General features: G+C 50.7%; 1 protein-coding gene across 1 annotated transcript in view; it reads right to left on the reverse strand.

Annotated features, from left to right (window-relative positions):
- The window catches only part of LOC140895278 (uncharacterized), a 58,209-nt gene extending 35,884 nt beyond the window's left edge, over positions 1-22,325 (reverse strand). Inside the window, exons 1-6 of the mRNA XM_073304723.1 lie at positions 22,029-22,325; positions 13,572-13,660; positions 5,056-5,182; positions 4,331-4,444; positions 2,193-3,976; positions 1,928-2,057 (exon numbers count right to left, since the gene is read on the reverse strand). Coding sequence (XP_073160824.1) covers positions 1,928-2,057; positions 2,193-3,976; positions 4,331-4,444; positions 5,056-5,182; positions 13,572-13,595 — 2,179 coding nt within the window. The 5' untranslated portion in view covers positions 13,596-13,660; positions 22,029-22,325. The remainder of the gene's footprint in view (positions 1-1,927; positions 2,058-2,192; positions 3,977-4,330; positions 4,445-5,055; positions 5,183-13,571; positions 13,661-22,028) is intronic.
- Between the last annotated feature and the right edge of the window lie 266 nt (positions 22,326-22,591).

The following is a 22,591-nucleotide window of genomic DNA, read 5'->3' on the forward strand; positions in this document are numbered from 1 at the left end:
CTCATTATTTTGTTGGGTCATTTACAAAAGTTTTAACATCGTCCTAATGCAAAAATAACAATAAAAAAACCCAGACCCCAAACCTGAACATCTACAAAGCCCAGAAGCTACTTTAACAATAGATGAGGGATTGGCAACCTTTGGCTCCCAGCCTGCCAGGGTAAGCCGCTGGCGGGCCGCGAGACGCTTTGTTTACCTGAGTGCCCACTGGCAGAGCCGCTCGCAGCTCCCAGTGGCTGCGGTTCACCGTTCCCGGCCAGTGGGGGCTGCAGGAAGCGCGGCCAGCATGTCTCTCGGCCCGCGCTTACTATGACGGACCAGGAGCCAAAGATTGCTGACCTCTGCAATAGATGAAAGCGGGGATTTTAGCTCAGAAAGATCAGCCAGAGGTTTGGGGTTCATTTGAATTCCCCCTCCAGGTCGGGGACACTTTCATCTCTAGCCCTAAGGAGTCTGAGTCAGGATCAAAGAAATCAGAGTGTGATTCCTAAGCATGGAGAGCACAGAACATCGTGGTAAGTGCCATGCTGGGAGGACAGTGCACTCCTACAGTGGCGTGCACACGCGTGCGGGGCACTTCCTGAGCTGGGTCTCACGGTGCAGACCTAATCTCCGCGTCTGTGTCTGTCTGCCGCAGGATGTGGCCCTTCCTGTAAGTGTGACAGAGCAGGCTGGAGAGCCTGGCTTGGCAGGGCAGGGGCCCTGGCTGAATGGGCAGGCTCAGTGGAACCCCAGTACCTCAGGTGGCATACCCAGACCGGCAGGGCAACCCGTCGGAGGGCTGATCGGGGCTGCTCCTCCTCTGCCTGGGGCTAGCTTAGACCAGGCAAAGCCAGAGGGTCACTGATCAGCTTAGGGTCAGCTGCTGCCAGAACCTGCCCCCAGAGACGGGCAGATGGATACAGTTAGCATATAAGCCTGTTCGTCAGCCTGAGACAGAATTTGGGGGTTGACTTTTTGATACTCTTACATTTTATACTAATATGTGTACACAAAGGACAAGGACCCCATGTTTTACATTTGCCCACAAGCAGATGGGGTGAAAAGAGAGAAGAGCTGGAACTAAAGTGTTACTGGGCATAGCTGGAATGGAATATATGAGCACACACCTGACAACTGCCTCAACTCTTTCTCTCAAAGCAAGGTCAAGCAACAAGTCAGGAGGGGAAAGGAGGGATGGGGGAGAGGTAAAAGACTAAAAGACCAAAGAAATACCTGTCCCTAACTGGAGAACAACCTCACTCCTCCCATGGGGTACAAAAGAGGGGACATGAAGACCCCAACTCATGACCCTCGAGAACAAAACACAACCATAAGTTGTAAGGGATATGACTAGGGGCGTGCACTGCAGATCTATTTGGGCCTGCTAAGAAGGAGGAAGGGGAAGGGGAATGGTAATTGGGGAATGGGAAACTGGGGGACTGGGAACAGGGAATGGAAAATGAGAATGGGGAATTGGGACACAGGCAAAGCTCTGCGGCGTCAGGGCCGGAAAGGGGGGGACGCGGGGTAAAGGCTCTATCGGCGTATAGGGATAAGCCTGACTGGTGTGAAGGGTGCAAAATATGCTTGCTTGGAAACTAACCCCAATAAACATTGAATTGTCTGCCCTTCGGCCTTCTGGTCTGCTCTCTGTCTGTGAGACAAGAACCAGGGAGGCAGGTGAAGGGAAAAGCCCTCTAACAGATACCTGGGAGCCAAATGCCACCAATGCATGTGGGAATTAGGAAATGGAGTTTTTACTATGGCCAGCTCTAGTCAGGGCACTGAGGGAATTTCTCTCCTGTGTGGAGGAGTCTCTGATGTTCAGTGTGGTGTTACCTCCAACAGAAGCATTTTCCATGCTAAGGACACATAAAAGGGCTCTTCTCTATGTGGATTTACTGAGGCTTGATGCCGTGTGAGCACCAGATAAAGCTTCCCCCACATTCAAGCTCCTTCTTCTGTGAATTATGCGATGAGGAATAATGTGTGAGCTCAGACAATCTCTTCTTGCAGTTATTGAAGCTTTTCCCATAATCCAAGCATTTATGGGTTCTCTCTCTTGTGTGGGTTGTCTGATGTGAAGCAAGGTTTGATCTTCAAATGAAAATTTTTCCACAGTTGAGGCATTTATAGATTCTGTCCCATGTGAATTCTTCAATTTTTATGAAGTTATGAGCGGGGACTGAAACTTTTCCAATCATCTAAGCATTTATGGGGTTTTTCTCTTGTGTGGATTGTCGAATAAGGTGTGAGTGCTGACAGAAGCCTTCCTCACAGTGGAGGCATTTATGGGGTTTCTCTCCTATGTGGGTTTTCTGATGTACAATAAGGGCGGATGGTGCATTGAAGCTTTTCCCACAGACCAAGCATTTACAGGGTTTCTCTCCCGTGTGCAGTCTCCGATGGGCAGTAAGATTTGAGCTCTGACTGAAGCTTTTCCCACAGTCCAAGCATTTATAGGGTTTCTCCCCTGTGTGGGTCCTCTGATGTGTAATGAGGGCTGATGGTGCACTGAAACTTGTCCCACACTCAAGGCATTTATAGGGTTTCTCTCCCGTGTGAGTTCTCTGATGTGTAATGAGGGCTGACGGTGCATTGCAACTTTTCCCACACTCAAGACATTTATGTGGTCCCTCTCCTGTGTGGATCCTCCCATGGCTAGTAAGATGTGAGCGCTGACTGAAACTTTTCTCACAGTATAAGCATTTATAGGGTTTCTCTCCCGTGTGAGTTCTCTGATGTGTAATGAGGGCTGATGGTGCATTGCAACTTTTCCCACACTCAAGGCATTTATATGGTCCCTCTCCCGTGTGGATTCTGCCATGGCTAATAAGGCCTGAGTGTTGACTGAAACTTTTCTCACAGTACAAGCATTTATAGGGTTTCTCCCCTGTGTGGATCCTCTGATGTGCAGTAAGGGCTGATGGGCCGCTGAAACTTTTCCCACAGTACAAGCATTTATGTGTTCCCTCTCCTGTGTGGATTCTCCCATGGCTATTAAGATGTGAACGCTGGCTGAAACTTTTCCCACAGTCCAGGCATGTATAGGGTCTCTCTCCTGTGTGGATTCTCCTATGGTTTATCAGTCTTGAGTGCAGACTGAAGCTTTTCCCACAATCCAAGCATTTATAGGGTTTCTCCCCCGTGTGAGTTCTCTGATGCACAATAAGGGCCGATGATACACTGAAACCTTTCCCACATGCAAGGCATTTATAGGGTTTCTCTCCTGTATGAATTCTCCTATGGCTAATAAGGCTTGAGCTCTGACTGAAGCTTTTCCCACACTCCAAGCACTTATAGGGTTTCTCTCCTGTGTGGATCCTCTGATGTGCAGTAAGGGCTGACGGTCCGCTGAAACTTTTCCCACAGTATAAGCATTTATGTGGGCCGTCTCCTGTGTGGATTCTCCCATGGCTTGTAAGATGTGAGCGCTGACTGAAAGTTTTCCCACAGTGCAGGCATTTAAATGGTCTCTCTCCCGTGTGGGTTCTCTGATGTATAATAAGGACTGATGATGTACTGAAACTTTTCCCACATTCAAGGCATTTGTATGGTCCCTCTCCCGTGTGGGTTCTCCCATGGCTAATAAGGCCTGAGCACTGACTGAAGCTTTTCCCACACTCAAGGCATTTATACGGTTTCTCTCCCGTGTGCAGTCTCCGATGGGTAGTAAGGTTTGAGATCCAGCTGAAGCTTTTTCCACAGTCCAAGCATTTATAGGGTTTCTTTTCCCTGGGATTTGACTGTGGGGCTGTGGTTTCTTTGGAATCCTTGTCTCCTCCCTCACATTCAAAGGATTCGTGCACTTGCTTTCTTGGATGGTTTCCCAGCTTTCTCTCTGACCTGTCCCAATTACTCCAGACTTTTCTCTGTTCCAAGCACTGGGGAAAATTCCCATCTGCTCTTCTCAAAAAGTTTCCCTGCAGCTCCACTTGCTCAGGACCTTCCTGTTGTGGATTCCCCTCCTCGTTCTCACTTGTCTCGTCACCATCTGGGGGAGAGAGAGAATCCAGGCACGAGTCAGTGCCTGGGCTGGCAGAAAGGACACAAAGGGGAGTAGCAAAGAGGGAAAACACAACACAGTAACAGTGGGGGAGACTGAGAAATTGGATGCTGCCTCCACATCCCATCCAAACACTCCCAGGGAAGTGAAGTCAGGGAGAAAACTCCTGACAGCGAACAGGCTGGGTGGGAAGCCATGAGCGATACCTGCCATGAGATGACACCTGCCGACCAGAGCCTGACCTGGGTGAGATGAGGCAGAACTGAGGGGGGCTCACACAAGATTTTTGCGGTTTTCAGCTTTTTCCATATAGTTTCTGAGTCAGTGTCACTGACTCCTCACCTGTGCGGGTGCCTCTTGGGATCTTCCTTTCCTCGAAGACCTGGAGATCTGGGACCCATGGCTCTTCCCCTGCTTCCAGCTGGGCTATCAGGTCAGGTTTGGGAAAGGGGAGTCCTGCTCAGAAAGTGAAATCAGGCATGAGCAGAATGCACTGAGGATTGGTGGCGTATTTTTCACAAAGGGCGCACATCTGAAGTTTCAAATGACCCCATGCTTTCCTGGGGGGTTGCGGGATGTGAAGAGATGGAAACATGGTCACTGAGTCCCCGTGGGAGAGGCCGATGTCTGGTGGAGGAGGAGTTATCATACCCTCACTAGGAATTTTCAGGATCTTTGTCCTCTGGGGGACTTGCTGAGGCACCATACAGCTCCGGTGTTAAACACCTGCCTATGTCTGAATCCCGAGAGGCCAGAGCCCTCCCCAGAGATGGAGCTAATCCCATGAAGGGAGGTACACAGAGATCCTGCGTTTGAGCGAGAATTAATGCAGAGGGGATAATACACTGCTCCTGCCCCCATGATAGCTGAAGGGATGGGGATGAATTAGCATGTCCATTAGGTCCATGACTCCCCTATCCCATTGGACAGGGTTTGGAGGTGAATACTCCCTCCTATGGGCTACGTGACCCACTCCCCTATAATCTAAGTGACCAGGGAAGAACCTGACCAGAGGCAGAAATCCAGGCCCCATGGCTTCACATAGCTGAGGGGACAGGAATCCTTACCCAGCGTGGTCACAGTCTCATAGTTCTCCTGCATGACGTCTCTGTAGAGGGCTCTCTGAGAGGGGTCCAGCAGAGCCCCCTGCCCCACGGTGAAATACACAGCCACCTCCTCGAAGGTCACCAGCATCTGAAACAACAGGTGCCCCCCACTCAGTGCCTGCTGCCCCTGGCACAATCCCACTATTCATGGGGGAAGAAACACAACACTAGGACAGGTCTGGGAGGCCAGAGGAGCAGAATCCCACCCCACCCTGATCAAAGTAGCCAGGAGGCTGCAGGGAACAGAGAGAAGGGGAGAGCTCCTTGTCCCTCCCAGCAGACAGAGGAGGGCAGGGTCTTCTCATTTACCACCCACCGACTAGGCACAGGTGGAGGTGGGAAGCAGAGCTCTGGGCAAGGAACAGGGACAGGACCTTCAGCACCTTCCCTTTGTATTTCATCACAGTCTCTGCCCAGGGGGTTCAGGCTCCAGCCAAATGCTAGAAAAGAGCAGAATCAACGGAGCAGCAAAGACTGGGTGAGCAGGGGCCGTTTATGCAGAGTCACCATCCTACCCCTCCCTAGCCCTTACCCCAGAGGTCTTTCCCATCACCTGCAGACTCTGGCTCAGGAGTTGATGCCGGGAGTTTGGGGATGCCCTACTGGGCTTGTTCCAGCCCCAGGAGGACGTCCCCCGTCGTCTGGCCATAGAGGGAGGTTTAGTGATGGTCTGTCCCAGCACAGACCCCACTGCGGGAGCAGCGACTGCTCAGCCCGGCCTCCCAGATCACAACGGAGGCAGCCGCAGCATCTGCCCCAGGAGGCCCAGCGAGCTCCAGGGCTTCAGTATCCTGAGCTCAGAGAGAGGCTGACACCGGCCTCCTCGGCCTGAGCAATGACCAGACCCTCTGCTGGGAGCAGCTAATGACTGAGTCCCCCTGTGCTGCCCCCGCAGCCCCCAGGGACAGTCAGGCCGATGCTGATCTCATTCACCCATCTGGACCCACAGTGGAACCGGAGACCCAGATCAAACCGGAGTTTCATACATGAACCAGAACCGAACCCGAGCCATAATTTTCTTTTATTGACTGAACCGACTGGGGAAGGGAAGGGAAAGACGGGGGAGGGAGGGACATCAATTAAAATAAAGATTCAGCCTTTTTTTAAAAAGAACGAGGAGGACTTGTGGCACCTTAGAGACTAACAAATTTATTTGAGCATGAGCTTTCGTGAGCTACAGCTCACTTCATCGGATGCATGCAGTGGAAAATACAGTGGGGAGATTTTATATACACACAGAACATGAAACAATGGGTGTTACCATACACACTGTAACCAGAGTGATCGCTTAAGGTGAGCTATAACCAGCAGGAGAACGGGGGGGACACAGGGACCTTTTGTAGTGATAATCAAGGTGGGCCATTTCCAGCAGTTGACAAGAACATCTGAGGAACAGTGTGTGTGTGTGTGTGTGGGGGGGGGGATAAACATGGGGAAATAGTTTTACTTTGTGTAATGACCCATCCACTCCCAGTCTCTATTCAAGCCTAAGTTAATTGTATCCAGTTTGCAAATTAATTCCAATTCAGCAGTCTCTCGTTGGAGTCTGTTTTTGAAGTTTTTTTGTTGAAGAATTGTCACTTTTAGGCCTCTAATCGAGTGACCAAAGAGATGGAAGTGTTCTCCGTCTGGTTTTTGAATGTTATAATTCTTGACATCTGATTTGTGTCCATTTATTCTTTTACGTAGAGACTGTCCAGTTTGACCAATGTACATGGCAGACGGGCATTGCTGGCACATGATGGCATATATCACATTGGTGGATGTGCCGGTGAACGAGCCTCTGATCGTGTGGCTGATGTGATTAGGCCCTGTGATGGTGTCCCCTGAATAGATATGTGGACAGAGTTGGCAACGGGCTTTGTTGCAAGGATAGGTTCCTGGGTTAGTGGTTCTGTTGTGTGGTTGCTGGTGAGTATTTGCTTCAGGTTGGGGGGCTGTCTGTAAGCAAGGACAGGCCTGTCTCCCAAGATCTGTGAGAGTGATGGGTCATCCTTCAGGATAGGTTGTCGATCCTGGATGATGCGCTGGAGAGGTTTTAGTTGGGGGCTGAACGTAACGGCTAGTGGCGTTCTGTTATTTTCTTTGTTGGGCCTGTCCTGTAGTCGGTGACTTCTGGGTACTCTTCTGGCTCTATTCAGGAGACACCATCATAGGGCCTAACCACATCAGCCACACTATCAGAGGCTCGTTCACCTGCACATCCACCAATGTGATATATGCCATCATGTGCCAGCAATGCCCCTCTGCCATGTACATTGGCCAAACTGGACAGTCTCTACGCAAAAGAATAAATGGACACAAATCAGATGTCAAGAATAACAACATTCAAAAACCAGTCGGAGAACACTTCAATCTCTCTGGTCACTCGATTAGAGACCTAAAGGTGACAATTCTTCAACAAAAAATCTTCAGAAACAGACTCCAACGAGAGACTGCTGAATTGGAATTAATTTGCAAACTGGATACAATTAACTTAGGCTTGAATAGAAACTGGGAGTGGATGGGTCATTACACAAAGTAAAACTATTTCCCCATGTTTATCCTCCCCGCCCACCCCCCACTGTTCCTCAGATGTTCTTGTCAACTGCTGGAAATGGCCCATCTTGATTATCGCTACAAAAGGTTTTTTTTCTCTCCTGCTAGTAATAGCTCACCTTACTTGATCACTCTCATTACAGTATATATGATAACACCCATTGTTTCATGTTCTCTGTGTATATAAATCTCCCCACTGTATTTTCCACTGCATGCATCCGATGAAGTGAGCTGTAGCTCATGAAAGCTTATGCTCAAATAAATTTGTTAGTCTCTTAGGTGCCACAAGTCCTCCTTTTCTTTTTGCGGACACAGACTAACATGGCTGCTACTCTGACACCAGCCTTTTTTAAGCTCAATCTTTAAAATAAATAAATTTTTAAAAAAACCATGTACAGCGATCTTATTTTCATTTAAGAGAGGACAACAGACTAGCCAGTGGGCTGGTGATGACCCCAGAACGGCCTGCCCTAGGACAGTGAGAAGAGAAGGGGGCCAGCCCACAAGACCAGGGAGGGAGAGGGGAAACTTGGGAGCTGCCTGCACACTATGGGAGTCAGAAGGGGGGGCCCAAAGGTAGATGACCCATCTCTGAGATGCCCCCCGGGGAGAGAAGGGGTTGGATGCTCCCTGGGCCGTGAAGTTCACAATAACTCGTCAAGAGCAAGGGTAGAGGTAACAGCTCCCCAAACTTCCCCACTTCAACAGGCCTCCTCCCACCATCACCAGCCCCTGGGGCAGCTCCTCCCTCCAGTTGCCCCACTTGAGGCAGGGTTCGTGCTGCAAACTCCCACTGAAACTGCCTGCAGGGCCAACTCCCAGCCCCTGCTTGGGGCACTGTCTGATACCCACCTTCATGCCCCCCCTCCCTCTCCCCGGAGCTGTTCTCTCTTTTCACCCATCCTGGCTATAGCAGGCTCACATCCAGAGCCACTTTCTGCCTGGGGGGCAGGCCAGTCTACCTGCAGCACCGTGTGTTCCTGCTGATGCCGCTGACCCAACCCTGCTGCAGCAGAGAGTCCCGGGCCGGGGTCTGAGCAACTCTTGGAGCTCCGGGAGTTCTGCCAAGACCTGACCACCTCAGGCCATGAGCTTCACCTGACAGGGTCGGAATGGAAGGCGAAGGAACACTGGGACGTTGCACCCCATAATACTTTATGGAAATATGCTTATGAGTGTACATGTGACATAACTGGAATATGTTTTATGCTAGATACGCCATGTAACCTATATTTGCAAAGGTTCTGATCTACTGAATGTATTCCTCCTATTCGTATGCATGGATCATTTGTATATCTGAAGTTACGAGCATTGACTCTGTGCTTGTATTTAAAATGTTTGCTGTAGGAAGCACATCAGGCAGATTTGGTCAACGTAGTGTGAAGGGGTTATTCAAGTAATTGGGAGCACTTAACTAACAATGGACTTTGGGAGACGCCAATCCAAATCTGAGCTTTCCTGGGAAGGTTCATACTAACACGTAAACAATGGCATTGGCCTGCCAAAAGCCTAATCATTCAGAGACACGTGACTTGCCCAGGTGGCTAGAGACCCCGTCTTGTGACTGTGATGTTGCACAAGAGAGAGAATATAAAAGGACCTGGAAACCCCTCCATTTTGTCTTCAGCTGGCTCAAAAGATAGCCTCTCCACCCCCAAAGAATACCTGAAAGAAACTGGAACAAAGGACAGTAACTACAGGGGTGAGAGTGATTGCTGGACCCAGACTAGGAAGGAGTCTAGTCTGCTAAAGAAACTTACTGGAACATCTCTGAGGGTGAGATTTACCTGCATTGAGTTTCCTACTGTATTAGGCTTGGACTTGCGTGTTTTTGTTTTATTTTGCTTGGTAATTTACTTCGTTCTGTCTGTTAATACTTGGAGCCACTTAAATCCTATTTTTTATATTTAATAAAATCACTTTTTGCTTATTAATTGACCCAGAGCAAGTAATTAATTCCTGGGGGAGCAAACAGCTGTGCCTCTCTCTCTATCAGTGTTATAGAGGGCGAACAATTTATGAGTTTACCCTGTATAAGCTTTATACAGAGTAAAATGGATTTATTTGCTGTTTGGATCCCATTGGGAACTGGGTGTCTGGGTGCTAGAAACAGGAGCACTTCTTAAGCTCTTTTCAGTTAAGTCTGCAGCTTGTGGGGGACGTGGTTTAGACCTGGGTCTGTGCTGGAGCAGGCTGGCGTGTCTGGCACAAGGCAGGGTAGTGCAGTCCCAGGCTGCCAGGGAAAATGGGCTTAGAGGTAGTCTCATCACATCAGGTGGCAGTCCCAAAGGGGTTTTTTTTGACCCAGCCTGTCACAAACATGTCACAATTGCACTGACGCCTGAGAGTGACAACAAAGAATTTTTTCCATATGAATGACTGACCATGGGTAACTTTCTGGTGCATGGTTAAAATGCCAAGTGGAAATATCAAAAATCTCTTCTCCATTTCCTGAATTCTTACTACAGTCAATGAAAACAATTAGAAAGAAATCTGTTGGAACTGACATTTTTCTCTCATATATAAATACCCTGATCCTAGAGAGCCATTCCCACTGTCCGAAGAGGACAAACTCAAGGCAAAATTTAATTTCACCAAAACATGGATGAAGATGGAAATGCTTGAATCAGAAGTCAGAAATAATGATGTCATAGAATCAATGTCAGACAGGTCTGAAATTGAAAAATGAAAGGGAAATTCTGAACTCTTGTCAAATCTCCAAAAAGAAAGTGATATCTGGACAAAGGAAAGCCCAGGAAAGGATTGGGCCAATTTCTGATTCATAGAATCATAGAATATCAGGGTTGGAAGGGACCCCAGAAGGTCATCTAGTCCAACCCCCTGCTCAAAGCAGGACCAATTCCCAGTTAAATCATCCCAGCCAGGGCTTTGTCAAGCCTGACCTTAAAAACCTCTAAGGAAGGAGATTCTACCACCTCCCTAGGTAACTCATTCCAGTGTTTCACCACCCTCTTAGTGAAAAAGTTTTTCCTAATATCCAATCTAAACCTCCCCCACTGCAACTTGAGACCATTACTCCTCGTTCTGTCATCTGCTACCATCTGCTATTCATTTGCATCTGAGCCACATCTCAATAAGAAAACCTGCCAAACTACTGGGAGCATCAGAAAAACGTCAGCATGCCTAAGCTGTATCAACTAGCAAAGCTTGTACTGGCAGTTCCAGCAACACAAGTGTGTGTTGAAAGAACATTTCCAGGCCTCAGATGTGTCCTTTCACTGCAGAGGCCCAACATGACAAAGCAAACCTTTAAAGATGTTATATTAGGTTGCTCAAACAAATTGTTCTTCAAAAATAATCGTGGTTATTTGACAACACAAAAACAACAGGACAATTCATGTAAAGTTAAAAAATAAACAGTCAAAAACCAAAACAGTTTCCATTTTAAGTTGCAGTCCTCTTTTTTGAATTTACCTCCACCAAGATTGAAACAAGATTTGAACCAGTAACTGAACTTTTACTTTTGTTTCGAGTGGCTAGAACCAGAAATGAAACTGAACATATTGAATGGAACTGAACCCAAACCTGAACCAAACCTAAATCCCAACTGGGCTCCTTGCCTGCTGTTGCTAGCAGTGACTCTGGTTTCACACAGAATCCTGCACAGAAATCAGAGCAGGACCCTGTTCAGTCCCATCAACCTCCAACATTTAACATTCAGGAGTCAGACCCTCAAAATAATGAGATTGTTCCCTACCTCATGGGCTAGGGGAGCTGCCATTGTATCTCTCCCCATCCCTCTCCTGCCCTCTGGCCCTGCCCTTTCCAGCCAGTCTCCGCTTGCTCCATATTCTCCCTCCAGCCTCCCCACAGCCCCCCTTTCCTTAATCCCCCCTCTCAGAGTTTCCCTCTAGTCCAGCTCTGCTCCCCTGAGCTTCAGAATTCTCCCCCTGCCCCAATACCTGTGTGTTCCCCCAGCCTCCCTTCAGCAGCCCCACATTCCCATGGTTCCCCTCCATCCTGCCCCTTGCCCCCCTCTTGCCCCCTTTCACATCGCTGTTTCCCCACACACACACATCCCCATTCCCTCCCACCCCTGGCTCAGAGCCCCCTGCCCCTCTACAGCCCCCTTCTGACTCCAACCCCCCCTCTGACTCCCTACATATCGCTGCCCCACTCCCACTCCCTCCAAACCCTGGGGCCTGCAGCAGCTTCCCTCTGCCCGAGGCAGAGATTCACAGCCAGCCCCACTGGGAGCAGTCTGGGGCCCCCGCTCCCAGCACAGGCTGCACCGGGGGAGGTCTCCCCTTCTCTCCACATGGGGCACAGCCAGGGGGCGGGGCTCAGGGTCCCAGTCACGGGGGGCCGGGCTGGGATCTCTGCACGGGGAGAGTCTCGGGAGGGAGCAGCGGGAATGTCCCTCCACTGCCCACAGCCAGGACTCGGGGGGCCCGAGCGGCAGCAAGCGAGGCCTTGGGGGCTGGCAAGGAACGTGGGTTGCACCACACCAGAGTCCGTGCAGAGACTGCAATTCACGCCTGCTGCCGGGCTGGGACCGGGCTTGCTCCGCCCGGTGCCTCCTGAGTCCTAGCGAGCTGGATTGCACTGGGTGTGGCCTGGGTGTGTCTGTCTGTTATTGTTATTTTTTATTGTATCATCACCCCCAAGAACTATTTGCACTCTCCCTAACCACTGGACTATCAAGTCATTCGTGCTCTCTTCTTGGCACGTTCCTTATATTCAAATATTTATACAAAGTGGAACAGCTTCAACATGAAAGACTGGTTAGACTCACATCAGAATATCCCATAACCCAGTGGTTAGGGCACTCTCTAGAGAGGTGGGAAATGTCTGTTCAAATTCCTTCTTATGGGGCAGAGAGGGGAACTGACCCTGGATTTCCCAGTGTGATTGATGTGGCAATTTCCTGCAATATCCTTGAAAAACTTTACTGTATTCAGTGTATGTGTTGTTGTTGGCTAGGACGGCATGTACCCTCGCTAGCAGGGAGATGCGACCGGTACAAGACTTGGAAGTTCAAAAGACGATGTTGAAAACGTGCCAACCAAATATGGGCTTTTGGGACAGTGAGTGTAAAGTGGATTTCCTGGGGAGAAGTTAATGCAAATGACCCAGGTCCGGTTTTGCGAACACCCAGCTTTTGGAAACTGCCCTGAGGAGAGCCATTGTCTGCGGATCACCTGCTCCAAAAGGCGAAGATCGAAGTGCGAGTGTGGTCATGCAGGAGCGCTGGGAATGGCTCCGAGCGCTTGAAGCCTGCCCACACCAGCGCTTTAGAGCGCAGCAAGTCTGAGCGCTTGGGGTGGTGATTTTTCACACCCCTGAGCCAGCAAGGTAGAGCGCTACAAAATGTAAGCGTAGACAAACCCTTAGGCTTTTCAGAGCGCTGAAACTTGTATTGCTCGCGGGGGGGGGTTCACACCTCTGAGTGAGGAAGTTTCAGTGTTGTAAAGGGCCAGTACAGACAAGCCCTAAGACAGATTTGAGTTGTAGCCATGGAGAAAACCCAGCTGTGGGGTTTGAAGGGCTGACACCTACCAGTGGCCAGGGGGCTGCAGGGAACAAAGAGAAGGGGAGATGGAGGAGTGCGGGGTCTTCTCATTTACCACCTACCTACTAGCCACAGGCTGAATGTGGGAAGCAGAGCTCCATGCAGGGAACAGGGACAGGAATCCCAGCACCCTCCCTTTGTATTTCTCTGCAGTCTCTGCCTAGGGGATTGAGGCTCCAGAACTTTGCTCTGTTTTCCCAGCCTTGTCCAGGGGCTTGTTTCTTGTTTTAGAAATGGGGGAATGTTCACCCCCACCACCCACCATGGGCCTGTTAATAAATCAGGCCCTAGACTGAGCAAGACCCAGCAGGTTTACCAGACCCTTTTTCCTCCACCTCACCCTGAGCGTTTCCTGACCCTCCCCCTCTACAACAACCCTCCCCAGCAGCTCCCCCAAAATCCCTACCTGAGCTGGATCCACCACAGCCATTTCCCTGTCCCGGCCCCGAGAAAGATGGGACGGTCTGGAGCAAAACGGGGTCGTTATTCTGCAGCCTGTCAGGGCGAGAAGGGAAATTCGGGAGATTTCTGAATTAGTGTTAGTCCATTTCACACCCCGATTCCCCCCAGGCTCTTTCCCTGCAGACACTCTAGACTCTGCCATGCTGGGAGAAGCCTCAGTGACGTCATTACAACACAGACCTGACCCCTACCACTGGGACTAAATCCAGGAGACACATTTACACCCTCCACGGAACAGAGCTTCTGAGCCAAATACTAGAAAAGAGCAGAATCAAAGGAGCCACTTTGGGGTATCACCCCTGACACTGTCCCCAGGGCAGCACATTCCCCCAGTAGCGCGGGGACCAGGCGGAGGCACGAACTAGCTTTTTCTCTCCCTGCCCCTCCCCTTCTCCCCAGGACAGTCACTGCCCCGGGGCGGGGGGTTGCAGGGAATGGGGCTGGGCAGGGCTGGGAGCCGGGAACCTCCCTCCCCCCATTGCTCCTGCTGCCCCTTCCAGTCTCTCCACTTTCCCAACTGCGCGGAAGAACTGGTCGCTGTCCTGGGGGTGTTTCCTCTCCAAAAGCTACTGCCACTGGTAACAAGGGGGTGAGTCTGGGAGCGTCGGGGGCCGCAGCTCTGGGACTCACAGTCACCCGGGAACAGACATAGTGTGAAGAGGGGCCATTTATGCAGAGTCACTTTCCTGCGGGCCCCCAGCACTTCCCCCAGGTGTCTTATCACCTGCAGTCTCTGGCTCAGGAGTTGATACCAGCAGAGCCCGGGGTTGGTTCCAGCCCCAGGAGGACGTCCCCCCTCGGCTGGGCACAGGGGGTGCTTTAATGATGGTCTGTCCCAGCACAGACCCCACTGGGGGAGCAGCGACTGCTCAGCCCGGCCTCCCAGATCACAACGGAGGCAGCAGCAGCATCTGCCCCAGGAGGCCCAGCGAGCTCTCAGGCTCCAGTATCCCAGGCTCAGAGAGAGGCTGACACCGGCCTCCTTGGCCTGAGCAATGACCAGAGCCTCTGCTGGGGGCAGCTAATGACCGAGCCCCCCCTCTGCTGCCCCTGCAGCCCCCAGGGACAGTCAGGTCAATGCTGATTTCATTCGCCCATCTGGACTCACACTGGAATCGTCAAACTGGTATTTCACACATGAACCGGAACTGAATCGCAACCATAAATCTGTGTTACCGACTGAACCCGAATGGAACTGAACAAAAAAAAGAAAAGGGGGGGGGCTGGAGGGGCTGTTAAAAGTTAAAATAAAGATTCAGCATTTTTTTAAGCTCATTATTAAAAAAACCCAAAAAACTACATATAGTGAAAAGAGAATGAGAAGGGGGCCAGCCCACAAGTGCAGGCTTGGGAGCTGTCTGCACACCATGGGAGGCAGAAGGGGGCCCAGAAGTAGATGACGCATCTCTGAGATACCCCTGGGGAGAAAAGGGGTTGGATGTTCCCTGGGCTGTGACGTTCGTAACAACTCTTCAAGCCCAAGGGCAAAGGTAACGGCTCCCCAACCTTCTCCCCTTAGACAGGCCTCCTCCCACCATCCCCACCTCTGGGGCAGCTCCTCCCTCCAGTTGCCCCAGCTGAGGCAGGGCTCATGCTCCAAACTCCCCTCCCCACTGAAGCCACCTGCAGGGCCTGCTCTCCGCCCCTCAGGAGACTGATTAATACTTACTAATGATAATGATTCATGATCTGGAGGATGGCGTGGACTGCACCCTCAGCAAGTTTGCAGATGACACTGAACTGGGACACAAGAATCCCAGGCACCGCTACAGACTAGGGACCGAATGGCTTGGCAGCAGTTCTGCAGAAAAGGACCTAGGGGTGACAGTGGACGAGAAGCTGGATATGAGTCAACGGTGTGCCCTTGTTGCCAAGAAGGCCAATGGCATTTTGGGCTGTATAAGAAGGGGCATTGCTAGCAGATCGAGGGATGTGATCATTCCCCTCTATTCGACATTGGTGAGGCCTCATCTGGAGTACTGTGTCCAGTTTTGGGCCCCCCATGACAAGAAGGATGTGGAAAAATTGGAAAGCGTCCAGCGGAGGGCAACAAAAATTATTAGGGGACTGGAACACATGACTTATGAGGAGAGGCTGAGGGAACGGGGATTATTCAGTCTGCAGAAAAGAAGAATGAGGGGGGATTTGATAGCTGCTTTCAACTACCTGAAAGGGGGTTCCAAAGAGGATGGCTCTAGGCTGTTCTCATTGGTAGCAGATGACTGAACAAGGAGTAATGGTCTCAAGTTGCAGTGGGAGAGGTTTAGGTTGGATATTAGGAAAAACTTTTTCATTAGGACGGTGGTAAAGCACTGGAATGCGTTACCTAGGGAGGTGGTGGAATCTCCTTCCTTTGAGGTTTTTAAGGTCAGGCTTGACACAGTCCTGGCTGGGATGATTTATAGATTCATAGATATTAAGGTCAGAAGGGACCATTATGATCATCTAGTCCGACCTCCTGCACAACGCAGGCTACAGAATCTCACCCACCCACTCCTGCGAAAAACCTCTCGCTTATGTCTGAGCTATTGAAGTCCTCAAATCGTGGTTTAAAGACTTCAAGGAGCAGAGAATCCTCCAGCAAGTGACCCATGCCCCATGCTGCAGAGGAAGGCGAAAAACCTCCAGGGCCTCTTTCAATCTGCCCTGGAGGAAAATTCCTTCCCGACCCCAAATATGGCGATCAGCTAAACCCTGAGCATATGGGCAAGATTCATCAGCCAGATACTACAGAAAATTCTTTCCTGAGTAACTCAGATCCCACCCCATCTTACATCCCATCACAGGCCATTAGGCCTATTTACCATGAATATTTAATTACCAAAATCATGTTATCCCATCATAACATCTCCTCCATAAACTTATCGAGTTTAATCTTAAAGCCAGATAGATCCTTTGCCCCCACTGCTTCCCTTGGAAGGCTATTACAAAACTTCACTCCTCTGATGGTTAGAAATCTTCATCTAATTTCAAGTCTAAACTTCCTGGTGGTCAGTTTATATCCATTTGTTCTTGTGTCCACATTGGTACTGAGCTTAAATAATTCCTCTCCCCCTCCGGTATTTATCCCTCTGATATATTTATAGAGAGCAATCATATCTCCCCTCAATCTTCTTTCGGTTAGGCTAAACAAGCCAAGCTCCTTGAGTCTCCTTTCATAAGACAAGTTTTCCATTCGTTGGATCATCCGAGTAGCCCTTCTCTGTACCTGTTCCAGTTTGAATTCATCCTTCTTAAACATGGGAGACCAGAACGGCACACAGTATTCCAGGTGAGGTCTCACCCGTGCCTTGTATAACGGTACTAAAACCTCTTTATCCCTACTGGAAATACCTCTCCTGATGCATCCCAAGACTGCATTAGCTTTTTTCACAGCCATATCACATTGGCGGCTCATAGTCATCCTGTGGTCAACCAATACTCCAAGAAAAGGAGTACTTGTGGCACCTTAGAGACTAACCAATTTATTAGAGCATAAGCTTTCGTGAGCTACAGCTCACTTCCTCAGATGCATATCGTGGAAACTGCAGCAGGCTTTATATATACACAGAGAATATGAAACAATACCTATTCCCACCCCACTGTCCTGCTGGTAATAGCTTATCTAAAGTGATCATCAGGTGGGCCATTTCCAGCACAAATCCAGGTTTTCTCACCAGCTATCTTTCTCACTGGGCTATCACCAGCAGGAGAGTGAATTTGTGGGGGGGGGTGGAGGGTGAGAAAACCTGGATTTGTGCTGGAAATGGCCCACCTGATGATCACTTTAGATAAGCTATTACCAGCAGGACAGTGGGGTGGGAGGAGGTATTGTTTCATATTCTCTGTGTATATATAAAGCCTGCTGCAGTTTCCACGATATGCATCTGAGGAAGTGAGCTGTAGCTCACGAAAGCTTATGCTCTAATAAATTGGTTAGTCTCTAAGGTGCCACAAGTACTCCTTTTCTTTTTGCGAATACAGACTAACACGGCTGTTACTCTGAAACCTGTCAATACTCCAAGGTCCTTCTCCTCCTCCGTTATTTCTAATTGATGCGTCCCCAGCTTATAACTAAAATTCTTGTTATTAATCCCTAAATGAATGACCTTACACTTCTCACTATTCAATTTCATCCTATTACTATTACTCCAGTTTACAAGGTCATCCAGATCCTCCTGTATGATATCCCAGTCCTTCTCTAAATTGGCAATACCTCCCAGCTTTGTATCATCCGCAAACTTTATGAGCAAACTCCCACTTTTTGTGCCGAGGTCAGTAATAGAAAGATTAAATAAGATTGGTCCCAAAACCGATCCTTGAGGAACTCCACTGGTAACCTCCCTCCAGCCTGACAGTTCACCTTTCAGTAGGACCCGTTGTAGTCTCCCCTTTAACCAATTCCTTATCCACCTTTCAATTTTCATATTGATCCCCATCTTTTCCAATTTAACTAGTAATTCCCCATGTGGCACGGTATCAAACGCCTTACTGAAATCTAGGTAAATTAGATCCACAGCGTTTCCTTTGTCTAAAAAATCTGTTACTTTCTCAAAGAAGATAGGTTGGTTTGGCACGATCTACCTTTTGTAAAACCATGTTGTATTTTGTCCCATTTACTTCAATGTCCTTAACTACTTTCTCCTTCAAAACTTTTTCCAAGACCTGGCACACTACAGATGTCAAACTAACAGGCCTATAGTTACCCGGATCACTTTTTTTCCCTTTCTTAAAAATAGGAACTATATTAGCAATTCTCCAATAAATTTAGTTGGGGACTGGTCCTGCTTTGAGCAGGGGGTGGGCCTAGATAACCTCCTGAGGTTCCTTCCAACCCTGATATTCTATGATACCCACCTCCAATCCCCCAGCCCTACCCCAGAAAAATATGTTTCTCTCATACATATTGTGATGGGATCCCCAGGGTGCAGCCTGGGACTGTGGGACCGCTGTGCCCCCAGAGTCTCTCCAGCCTGGGCTGTCTCTCACAATGCCCTGCTAGTGACCAGCAGCAACCCCTCCCGGCGCTGTGATCACTCAGCACAACCACATGGGGAGACCCAACGCCCAGCTGGATTGCATGAAAGCTCCCAGGGCCACTCCTGAATCACACAGAGAAAGGCCACAGCCAAATCCCCCCAGCTCCCAGCACTGTACCTCAGGAATATGCCGCCTTTGATTGCTCAAGATGAGCAATGCACATTTATTAACTGGTTCACCACTTCAGCAATGGAAAGCGGATCTACACCAGCCGTTGCAAAACCTGAGCAATGTGCCACACACTTCATACAGGTTTCAGAGGAACAGCCGTGTTAGTCTGTATTCGCAAAAAGAAAAGGAGTACTTGTGGCACCTTAGAGACTAACCAATTTATTTGAGCATGAGCTTTCGTGAGCTACAGCTCACTTCATCAGATGTTTACCGTGGAAACTGCAGCAGACTTTATATACACACAGAAATCATGAAACAATACCTCCTCCCACCCCACTGTCCTGCTGGTAATAGCTTATCTAAAGTGATCAACAGGTGGGACACTTCCAGCACAAATCCAGCACAAACTCACTGGTGAAGATAAACAGTAAAACAAATGTACTGACTATAAAAGACAGATTTTAGGTGATATTATGTGATTGGTAACTAACTCTGGCTTTTTAAACTCTCACCCCAATTAGCAAAGGTGAAAGTAGGCTGGTGCACCCCGGAGCGGCGCCCCGGTAAGAGAGCGGCTGGGGCTCTGGATGCTGCCGACCGACCAGTAAGGTTTCAGTGCTGGTGCTGGGCATGGGCAGCCCACCCCTCCCCTTCTGCCCCCTTTCCCTTCTACCCTCCCCCAAAGGATCCCAACACCCCCCCCCCCCCCGTGACTCCCAGCCCCACTGCATGACGGCTAGTGGCGGGGGGGGGGTGAGGCCCCAGCCCCAGCGGGCCCGAGCCAGCAGCCCCAGGCCCTGGGTGATGCGGCCACAGCACCCCCAGGCTCCAGCCACAGGACTTGGGTGGCCAGGCAGCGCGGTCCCCAACATCCTGGGGGGTCCAGTGGCCGGGCAGCGTGGTGGCCGCACTCCCAGACCCAAGCTCCCCACAATCACCCCAACCCCCTACCCTGAGCTTGCCTGAGCCCCCCGCCACGTCCCCCAACCTCCTGCCCTGAATTCTGCACAACCCACACCCTCCAATCCTGAGCCCCCAATCCTCTGCCCTGAGCCCCTCTCCCCAAGGGGGGGGGTTGCGATACAACAGTACCCGTAAGAAATTTAAGTTACTTTCCCCCCTATTAAACTAGGCAACAACTTGACTAGGCTGTTTTTCTCGCCCCCACTGGATATTGCAGTCCTTAATAGAATCATAGAATATCAGGGTTGGAAGGGACCTCAGGAGATCATCTAGTCCAACCCCCTGCTTGAAGCAGGACCAATCCCCAATTTTTGCCCCAGATCCCTAAATGGCCCCCTCAAGGATTGAACTCACAACCCTGGGTTTAGCAGGCCAATGCTCAAACCACTGAGCTATCCCTCCCCCGCAATATACAGATTTCACCTTGAAATCTGGGCCAGTCCCCTCAGTTGGAGTCTTCAGAGTGTAACTTGTTGCTTGCAGCATAGGTGGGTGAAGGAGGAAGGCCAAGCATGGCCCCGTGTTTGGTTTTTATACCCTTGGTCCATGTGCTTGGAGAATACAAGTCCAGGCACGTCTATACAGTACAAACCAGTATTGCTGAGTTTCTAAGCAAGGTTGAGCAATTCTCCCTACTGTAGCCTCATGAGGGTGAGTCACTGCATTGTAACTCTGTTGCTGGACAATGGCTGGTGATTTCTATTTAACAGCACCCTTCCAAGGGTTGGTTACCTCCCTTTGTCATTATCTCTGTAAGCCAGTATCTGGGCACCTCCCAAACCCACAGCATATTTTAGTGACAATCTCATAACTTCATATGCACTAAAGATATTCGTATTCAGATGGAACAGTGACTTTCAGCCAACCATAACCTTTTCCCTGATACCCCACCTGGCATGCTTTATAGGCATTATCACAATTATATCCAGAGGAGGACATATGGGAGTCAGAAGGTGTTCCCCCAAAGTAAAGAATGTCACACACATATCTTGATCCGAGATGTCAACCCCCACTGTCAGCAGAGGACAAAGTCAAGGCAAAATTTCATTACACAGAATCAATGTCAGACGGGTCCGAAATTGAAAGATGAAATGGAAATTCTGAACGCTTGTGAAATCTCCAGAAAGAAAGCGATATCTGGACAAAGGAAAGCCCAGGAAAGGGTTGGGCCAATTTCTGATTCATTGAGATGTGGCTCATCTGCAAATAAGAAGAAAACCTGCCCAACTGCTGGGAGCATCAGAAAAATGTCAGCATGCCCAAGCTGTACCAACCGGCACAAATTGTACTGGCAGGTCCAGCAAGACAAGTGAGTGCTGAAAGAACATTTCCAGGCCGGCACAAATTGTACTGGCAGGTCCAGCAAGACAAGTGAGTGCTGAAAGAACATTTCCAGGCCTCAGATGTGTCCTTTCACTGCAGAGGTCCGATATGGCAAAGCAACTGTTTAAACAGGTTATCTGAGGTTGTTCAAAGAGTTTGGTTAGGAAAAAATAATCATGTACATTTGACAACAGAAAAACACTCGGAAAACTCATGTAAAGTTAAAGTCACAAAATAAAGAATCAAAAATCAAGACTGTTGGCATTTTAAGTTCCAGCTGTTTTTTGGGGTTTACCTCCACTGAGATTGGGATAGAATTTAAACCTGTCACTGAACTTCTATTTTTGTTTCTTTGGGTGGCTTGAACCACAAATGAAAGGGAACACACTTTGAATGGAACTGGACCCAAACCTGAACCAAACCTAAATAAATCCCAGCTGGGTTCCTTGCCTGCTGTTGCTAGCAGTGACTCTGGTTTCACACAGAATCCTGCACAGAAATCAGAGCAGGGCCCAGTTCAGTCCCGTCAACCTCCAACATTTAAGATTCAGGAGTCAGACCCGCAAATACTGAGATTGTTCCCTACCCCATGGGCTGGGGGAGCTGCCATTGTATCCCTCCCCATCCCCATCCGCCTCCTGCCCTCTGTCCCTGCCCTCCCCAGCCAGTCTCCGCTTGCTCCGTATTCTCCCTCCAGCCTCCCCACAGCCCCTCCCCCCACACCCCCATTTCCTTCCCTTTATCCCCCCCCCGAGTTTCCCTCTAGTCCAGCTCTGCTCCCCTGAGCCCCAGAATTCTCCCCCTGGTACCTGTGTACCAGTCCCCCCTGGTACCTGTCCCCCCCCCGTGAATCCCTGTCCCCCAATTCCTGCCCCCTCCACATCCCTGGGCACCCCCCCGGCCCAGGCAGGGAGCCGGCCCCCCCGGGGAGAGCAGCCGGGCCCCCCCGCCCCGCACGGGCTGCCCCGGGGGGGGCAGGTCTCACCTTCGCTCCACGTGGGGCACAGCCGGGGCGGGGCTCGGGGTCCCAGGCGGGGCGCGGGGGGGCCGGGGTCTCTGCACGGGGAGGGTCCCGGGGGGGGGCGCGGGAATGTCCCGCCCGCAGCCAGGGCCGGGGGCTGGCGAGGACCGTGGGTCGCGTCGCACCGGAGTCGCACCGGAGCCGCCGCCGCCGCGCTGCGCTTCCTGCCGCCGGGCGCTGACCCCGGATGGGTTGTGCCGGGTCTGCCCGGGGCGGGTCCGCACCGCGCCCGGGGCCGGGTGGGGCCGGGCTGGCCACGTCCTCCGCTGCCTTGTTCGGGTCTCCGGCGGCCTGCAAACCGCCCCCCCCCCCAATTGCACTGCCCCCCCCGAGCCGCGCCCCCGCCGGAGGCTGCAGGGAGCGGGGCCCTCCCCCGCGTCCCCGGTTCGCGGGCGGGCTCCGGGTCCGGGTCCGGGTCGGGCTCCGGGTCTCCTTGCTGCGCCGCTTCTGCCTCTCCCCGCCCGGCAGTCCCGGGGCTGGGGGAGCCGTGCCCGCCACCGGCCGGCCCTTCTGCCCCTTCCCAGCTG

The sequence above is a fragment of the Lepidochelys kempii genome, chromosome 11, assembly GCF_965140265.1.
Source record: "Lepidochelys kempii isolate rLepKem1 chromosome 11, rLepKem1.hap2, whole genome shotgun sequence".
NCBI lineage: Eukaryota > Metazoa > Chordata > Testudines > Cheloniidae > Lepidochelys > Lepidochelys kempii.